The following is an 8,257-nucleotide window of genomic DNA, read 5'->3' on the forward strand; positions in this document are numbered from 1 at the left end:
ACATCCTGCGTGCTCAAGCCTGGTCGGAAACTAGCCATATCGTGCGGTCACAGGTTGTTTTGCCCCGTGAAGTGCGTTAGTCTGGTTTGGGCCACGTGTTCCATTAATTTCCCTGCGCACGAGGTTAAGGAAATTTGTCTTAGGTTTTCTAGTTTTAGGGGTTTGCCCTGTTTTGGTATTAGGATTACGTTTGCCGCTTTCCATTGTTGGGGTAGCTCTCATTTGGTCCAGATTTCCTGCATGTACTCAGTAGGACTCTTATGGAGTCATGGAGTCATTATCTATAGGTTCCTCAGACTTTTTTTTTTTTTTTGTTAGTCATCCCGTCGGGTCTCGGGGCTGATTGACTTTAGCCTAAAGGTTTCGCTCTGACCTCTGCTTCTGTGATAGGCGCGTCAAGTTCCTCGTTAGCGCTCGGCTCCATTGTACTCTGGGAGTGCGATCCTGTTGGTGTCCCCCATATGTACGTGTTTGCTACTTTGTCCAGGAAATCCTCGTCCGCCCCACCGAAAGCATGTCTGGTTTTCGTTAGTCTTATCCCTGATTGGGTTTTTGATTTAGTTGGGTGTATCAGGTGCAGTAGTTTGCTATCGGCTCCTGGTGACGGCATGACTGAATGTGATGTCACGACTTGTCATGACGTCACCAGGTGATGACGTCATAGTAATATTTGTCATTATCATTTTCACTGTTACTATCATTAACTACTACTATCACTATCTATAACTATTTATCACTATCTACCACAACTAGCGGCGACGGTCTCCATATGGCAACCACGCTGGCATGACGCTAGACAAGGAGAACTGATGCTACCTTTCTCACGTGCCCGGCGTAACTAGTCAGGATGATTGACAGCTATTGTGGGACAGGACGCCGTACGCGGCCGTGAGTATGAGGCATTAGGCTTTCGCCTTAAAATGACATGAGCGTTGCGCGTCTAAAAACGAAACGCGGAAAGATCGGTGAGACTATGAAATGGCCACGACATTTGCGAAAAAGTAATTTATATAGTATCATCAATGCCTAAACAAAAACACGAACAGGATGGCTGCAATGCGAGCGTGAAAACGCAGAAATATTACCTCCTGGACAGGAAACTCAAACAGATATTGTCGCTATTTATATCTACAAATTTAGCGCGATTTCAGCGTTGAATATTATAACCGTGTTAACCACGTAAAAATTGTAACATTCACATACCAGACTGCCAGTAACTATAACTGTACGTGCGAATTCAGTGCTGATATGTTAATGCGATGCCGTTACCGAAGTGCGCAGCGAGCGAACATGACGTTTTGCAGAACCACGTGCGCCCTCAGAGCTAGAAAACCTAGCCGTTCACCAACTAAGAGTTAAATTCCAAAGCGACGCATTCCCATAAAGAAAGAGGCCCAGACGCCGTTGAGCAACTGACGTCGACACTTGCCCCTGCGGAACGTCACTGGCGTATTCGCGCTAACGCGCAGCACAGGCGACTGTCCGAGAAGCCGCGTGCGCAGTACAAGATGCGAAAACGCCTGACACATTACAACCTACGTTCACGTTGTGCGCAAACGCTTGTGTGATGGCAAGACGAAGATATATTGAACCACCGCGTTCCTACACGCAAAACGCAATAAACTGCAACCTGTTCTACAGAGTCTACAGAGTCTGTTCTCTCTGCGAACTGTTTTCGGTGCGACGGCAGCGTGCACACTTTTCGCAGAGGTGAACAGCTAGTTTGACAGAGTTGACAGGCTGCATCACATCTGACGGACGACCAGCCAAACAACTCGGGTTGGTCATAGCCGAACTCGAGCGGTGTCGTCGCTGAAAGTAGTACGCTAGAACGAATTAAAAAAAAAAAAAAAAAAAGAAAAGAAAAAAAAAACGCGTTCCGCCGTCGGCCGCTCAAGTTGTGCCCCGGGTTGGTGGGGTGGTAGCGAGCTACTGAAGCAACTGATATCACCTCATAGTTTTTAGTAAGAGAAGTTTGTGGCATTATTTCGATGCGCAGACGTACTGCATATGTTCAAAGCAAGAGCTCGCTACTCGCCCAACCGCCGAGCACGCCACCCAGAGCAGCTTTTCACTTCACTTCACTTCACTTTATTACCTTAAAGACCCCACATTGGGGGTATTACATAAGGGGTGGGAGTACAAACATAGCTTTTATTCGATTCCGGAAAATTTAGTCCAATACCGTTGTTACATTTCTTTCAATAATAACGTAGACCATGTTATGCTACTTTGTGAACTATACTTTCTTTCGAATAGGGCTGTAGGCTTCGCACGCAAGTTTTTATTTTTATTTTATTTTATTTTTTTTTTTCAAATCAGGCCCCCAAATGTCCAAATATGCAAGATCGTGTAAAATTGATTTCACCGGGTTTGCAAGAGCAAAAGAGGCCGCTAAAAAAATTACAGTATATAATTACTGCAAAAAGTATACCGCGTTCTTTTTTAAGAAAAAACTTTAATGTCTCCATTTAAGCGCGAGGCTGCTATTTTATTTTATTTTACTTCTTAGTTAATATTTGGCAGATGTCATCTTTTGGTTACGATGCTCGACTTCTGTTCCCAAGGGCCGCGGCGTCCCTTTAGCTTCATAGGGCGTCTCTCATAGCTCGAGTCGTTTTGCAACGTTAAACGGTTAAACCCTATAAAGTAACCAACCAGCCCTCCTTTTCTTTCGTCTTTTCTTTTACACGCGTTCGGTAACGCCAACGCGATCATATTGTAACTGACGTATACCGACGTTCTGAGGCTGAAACCGAAACTGAAGATGAAAATTTAATACAAATTGTTCACCGCTTTTTCGCACAATATGCGGGTTATTCATGTTTAACTGTGCTACGCTTTATTTCCCTGACATCCTGCTGACATTCTACTGACATGATACCAAACAAAGATTTGCCGTCTTTGTTGGGCGCCAGATGTCGCTTTTGGTACCACTGCCAAGATCATGCCAAGATCCTACTGCTGCAAAACTTGTAGCTGTTTTGGTCCGCCGTCGCTGCAGACGACGACAATTTAAGGATAACCTCTGTTCAAATCGAGTAAGTACCCTAACTAAACATGACATTAAACAGCGCGAACAAGCAAACTGGTAGCGCATCTGGGGACTGCTATTGTGTCGCACTTATCTGCAGCCTAATGCAGCTGCTGTCGCCTGCTGTCGCCTGCATTAGCCTGGAGCGATGTTTCCCTCTTCCTCCATGCTCTTGCCCACGGTGCTCTTGCCACATTCTGAAAACGTTGGCCGAGGTCATTGCGCTTCACGCGGCAACCCTGAACGAAAGCTGCACCAAGTTTTAGAAAATATATTTAGAACATTTTTAAATTTGCTTATATGAAGTTTACTTTCTAAAACTCATTTAAAAACGTGTTGCGAGTTGTTTGTATGTTTTGTTTACTACTGCTTTCTTGAAGCCGTGTTTTAGTTTTAGCCGTGTGTGCGGAGCGTCTAGAAAATGGTGGCCTAACTTTTGTCGTCTGGTAAGAAGTAACAGCTACAATACTTTCCTCTCCGCGGATTTATCTTGAAACATATGTTGGTTTCTTATGAGCTTTAACAGTCTCAACATTTGCTTTGTTTTAGCTCGTCAGCGAATAGGATGTCGATCTAGCGCCATTGTAAACATTTGTGTCAACGTCTGTGCCGAATTAATCGGTGAGGGTACATATGTAGCGCTTTTGAGGAAACTCCGCCGCTGCTGTGTTTTCCTCTTACATATGAGCCGGAAAGTGGCATGCCTTTCTCTAGTTGCATTCAAAGCATTGCTTTGTCTTTCGTCTGAAGCTGCGCGACAAAATGTTGGAGGCTGACTGAGCAGATACCTTCGTTGCAGTAACCTTTGTGGTAAATGGTGGCCTCCTTAAACAAGGAGGTTGCCTCGTGAGGAAGTACTGGGACTGGTGGCCGTGCGACGCCTTCATTGGCAAGAGGAAAAACCTTGAAAACACCAGTTACGTCACTATATCCAGCCTTGAGCGCTGTCCCACGTGGCCTGCGTATAATCTTCCATTTGCTACGTTTTTTTCACAGCTTGAAGGGGAAACATTTCCCATCCGAGAATTCGCGAAAGATCGCGCGATTACCAGTTTGCGTCGGACCGCCCGAGGAAGACGTGTGGATCTTTACTTGCCACTTTTTCCGGGACGTCATGAGTCTGTCGTAAGCTTTACTTTCACCGTCCGCACTACAGCGCGCTTTCACGCTCTTGGCATGCGCTTGGCCACCAATAGAGCGTGCATTGTTGCCGGACATACGCGTGCCTGTGGCACATCGCAGCCTGCTGCGGAGCCCGTGCTGACGTTATGTGTCATGTTTTCCAGGGACTGGTCTGCAGCCGTTCCGAGAACTGGGCTAGATTCGGATGGCAGGAGAGCGGCCATGGCCAGCGTAAACGGGGACGCTACACCTGCTGCTCGGGTGCCCTCCCCGCAGCCGCGTAAGTTAATTGTTTCGGTTTATTATTTCCTGCGCTAAAACTCTCTCGTCCACTTCTTCCACAGCTATGCCCTGGTTTGGCATGGACATTGGAGGCACCCTGGTGAAATTGGTTTATTTCGAGCCCGCTGTGGAGGATGGACCAGAGACAACAGAGGCCCTGGAGCGCATCAAGCACTACCTGAAAAAGAATGCTGCTTATGGACAGTCAGGCAAGCGAGATGTTCATTTGCAGATGGACGGTGTTGAGGTAGGAGGCATCGAAGGCACCCTGCACTTCATCCGCTTTCCTACAAGTGAGATGCCCCGCTTCTTAGAGCTTGCGAAAGCCAAGGGGATTGCCAGTTTGGCCTCTACTGTATGTGCAACAGGTGGTGGCGCCCACAAGTTTGAGCATGACTTTCGCACTCAAGTGGGGCTGGGCCTACACAAGTTTGATGAGATGGACTCTCTTATCCGTGGCATCCACTACATGGAAGCCCATAACAGCCGTGAGTGCTACTATTACAGCAGCCCTATGGAACGGTGTGTAAAAATGCCGTATGACTTCAGCAATCCCTACCCATACCTTGTGGTAAATATTGGTTCAGGAGTGAGCATCCTGGCGGTGCGGTCGCCTACCGAATATCACCGTGTGACTGGCACTAGTCTCGGTGGTGGCACATTTCTTGGCCTCTGCTGTCTGCTGACTGGATGTGAAACTTTTGAGGAGGCGATTGAACTTGCTCAAAGAGGGGACAGCACTCATGTTGACAAGCTTGTGCGTGATATCTATGGGGGGGACTATCCAAAGTTCGACCTCCGTGCTGACACTGTGGCCAGCAGTTTTGGGAACATGAACTGCAGGGCTCGGCGAGAGGCTGCTTCGCGGGAGGACCTTGCCCGGGCAACACTGGTCACCATCACCAACAACATTGGCTCCATTGCCCGCATGTGTGCAATCAACGAGGGCATTTCCCGTGTCGTCTTTGTGGGCAATTTCCTGCGGGTGAACCCTATCTCAATGCGCATGCTAGCATATGCCATGCAGTTCTGGTCCAAAGGAACTCTCAAGGCTCTCTTTTTAGAACACGAGGTAAGCAATAGCCCCTACCGAGGAAAAGTGCACCCACTGACCTGTCTTTAACTGCAGGGCTATTTTGGTGCTGTTGGCTGCCTCCTGGAGCTGATGAAGACCTGCAGCTAACCATACATTCCACGCTGCCCTGGTGCGGCACGTTCCTGTGATATAGGTGGCTCTTGGTCGAGAGCTGGTCTGGCATGACAGGTACCCAGTGGGTCCCACTGTGGCATAGTCATTAGGCCAGCCTAATGGGCTTAGCATGCTGGCACCACTCTGTGTGCAGTCTGTCAGCTTGCTATGCAAATCCCATGATCCAGCGTGCCAGCCACCTTATTGATGGCATCGGTGCCATGCAGGCCTTGGACAGATGGTGTTGGTCATTGCTCCAGGTGATCACTGCATGAGCTCCTTCAGGGAACAGTGCTTTTTGAGTCTCCAAATCTGATAGGCTTTTGTACATTATGGGATGTTGTTCTGCAAATCCCAATAGTATTCCAAAACATATTCTCAGTTAATATTTGTGTGTGCATTTTAAGGACAGTTTTAGGAATGGTCATGTCTGTTTCACACTTTTAGTACCATTTTCATTTTGTGAATTTTATATATTCAGAAAAAAATGTGCGGTTTGGTATCTGACAGAATTGATTTTTTTTTCTGTTCTGCTTGCACTTTTCTGCCTTTGTTCTTTTTGAGGAGCGCAGGTAAGTCATTATTATGCATAAGATACTTCTCGAGACCACACGAGTGCCATATTATTACGGCAGTTGTGAATAATCGATCAAAAGGTGAAATATTTAGACTACTCCAGTATATGTTCAGAATAAAACAAATGCATCAAGACATTTTGTGTGAAAAATGTAAGAAAGATATTGCGTTTGTGTAATAAATCACCTCCACAATATTATAGCAAATATAAAGATGCTTATCGCTTATTCTGCTGCTGTGCTTATTTTAGGCACTTTTGATGTTGTATACTGTCTAGATTACCTGCTGTTGCAAACGTTAAAACCCACTAGAGGGAAGTCAGAAGTGAATTGTGCAGGCATATTGCACAAACTTAAGTATGAGCTTCGGTACTATAGCGAAGCAGCAAAGTTTACCTTTCTACTTTCCACTTAGTATTAACTGCAATGGGTTTATATTCTGCCTACTTGCTCTAATGCGCAGTTTTGTCCAATTAGTGAAAATGCTAAACCTTACAACACTTTATCAAAGGCTCTAAAGTACATGCATAGCCATGCTCCTGCGTCTGCCTGGGTATCAGCACGGTCACATAATTTGTTGTGCCTTGGGATAGTATAAGGCGCTAACCGCATGAGGCGACAATTCGCGGCGACATGTCGCGCGACGGGCTGAGGGCCGCCAAAGCATTGCCGCTCGTCGCCGTCGCTCGGTTTCTGGGTTTATAGAAAATTTCGCGTGTCGCCTGGAAGCAGCTCGCGAGGCAGCCAATCGCAGAGGGCTTTAGGGTGCTCAACTTCCGTTCTGGCTTTTTTTTTTTTTTCATTTTATTGCGTGTGAAGTTAGTTTTCCTAGTCCGGTTTGGGCGAAGAACCTGGTGCCTTCACGCGCTCACTTCGTCTGATCCGTGTATATATATGAGTGGATCGAGATAATTCAGTAAAAGCTTGGAAGGGTAATAAAAGAAAGAAAAAGGTTAGCGCGGCTTGATATTGTTAATTTCCGAAAGGAGCAGGAGAAAGTCGCTGCTTGCAATGCAAGTCGGCATCGCCAACGCACCGCTGCGCTGTGACCCTTTAAAATACGATGCGTTACAAGAAATTTCATCAGTGTTTTATCGTACTTCATGCTGTTTAGTGTTAAAAATGGGATATAGCGTGATTGCATTCCCCTTGACCGAATGACGAGGCGGCGGTAACAGAGCAACGCTGAAAACGCGTCTCTGTCGCTGAGCGCCGTCGCTCCGTGTGGTATGCACCAGCGACAACGACAGGCGTTGGCGGCGGCGTCGCGCGACGGATCGCTAGGGGTTGTCGCCTCATGTGGTTACCGCTTAAGAGTGTGCCAATCATATCGCATCTTTTCAGTCAAGCGTGGCATGGGTCGGGGTACTATAACTTTTTTCTTTTTAATGGTATTCCCCCGTACTAAAACATGTTTTCAGTTTCACCAGCAATGCTTGGTGTACTTAAACAGCCAAGCCTTGTTTTGGTGAAGTTGAAAAACTGTACAATGCACATGACAGAAGCTTCGACAAAAGGCTTGTTGTTTGTGGGGTTTAACATCCCAAAGCGACTCAGGCTATGAGAGACGCTGCAGTGGAGGGCTCCGGAAATTTCGACCACCTGGGGTTCTTAATGTACCTTGACATCACGCAGCACGCGGCCAGATAGTAGGAAAGTAGTATGCTTAGAGCTGACGGTTGGAGTAGGGCTATATTTGGTGCTGTTATCATGATAGCAAGAATTAATGCTATAAGCTGCTAAAGTAGCTGGAGTACAATGTTATATGTAGCAGTGTATGGCTCGTGCTTTGTGATGGTAGCATTGATAGCATTTTCATCACGCGTGCTACTTTTGAACAACAAAGACATCCCTGTGTGGACCTTTATATGTTGCCAGTGTTTCTTGCCAAAGGTAAGAGAACATGGTGAATGCACATGTTCACTAAAGACACTTGTCGCATGGCTTTTAATTCCAGTGATCAATAAAAAGCTTCAGAAATCTGGTGCCGGCATTGTGAGCGAAAAATCGCAGGCATGCCTCTGGCAGGTGGTAGGTGACGGCACTGACATGTTG

At 46.6% G+C, this 8,257-nt stretch overlaps 1 protein-coding gene across 5 annotated transcripts; it reads left to right on the forward strand.

Moving 5' to 3' along the window:
• The first annotated feature begins 2,930 nt into the window (after nucleotides 1-2,930).
• On the forward strand, nucleotides 2,931-6,428 carry fbl (pantothenate kinase 3 fbl). Of its 5 annotated transcripts, XM_084590987.1 has the most exons (6): nucleotides 3,255-3,480; nucleotides 3,834-3,950; nucleotides 4,031-4,159; nucleotides 4,321-4,436; nucleotides 4,501-5,510; nucleotides 5,568-6,428. In XM_084590987.1, exons 3-6 carry the CDS (start codon nucleotides 4,149-4,151, stop codon nucleotides 5,619-5,621), a joined length of 1,191 nt encoding a protein of 396 aa, XP_084447113.1. In that variant the 5' UTR covers nucleotides 3,255-3,480; nucleotides 3,834-3,950; nucleotides 4,031-4,148; the 3' UTR covers nucleotides 5,622-6,428. The 5 variants fall into 5 exon arrangements, with proteins under 5 accessions (XP_084447116.1, XP_084447113.1, XP_084447112.1 ...); XM_084590986.1 differs by having other exon boundaries at nucleotides 3,834-4,159; XM_084590990.1 differs by lacking the exons at nucleotides 3,255-3,480; nucleotides 3,834-3,950; nucleotides 4,031-4,159 and adding an exon at nucleotides 2,931-3,041.
• Nucleotides 6,429-8,257: the final 1,829 nt, after the last annotated feature.

The sequence above is a fragment of the Amblyomma maculatum genome, chromosome 1 (assembly GCF_055883805.1).
Source record: "Amblyomma maculatum isolate TAMU_Amacu chromosome 1, ASM5588380v1, whole genome shotgun sequence".
Classification (NCBI taxonomy): domain Eukaryota; kingdom Metazoa; phylum Arthropoda; class Arachnida; order Ixodida; family Ixodidae; genus Amblyomma; species Amblyomma maculatum.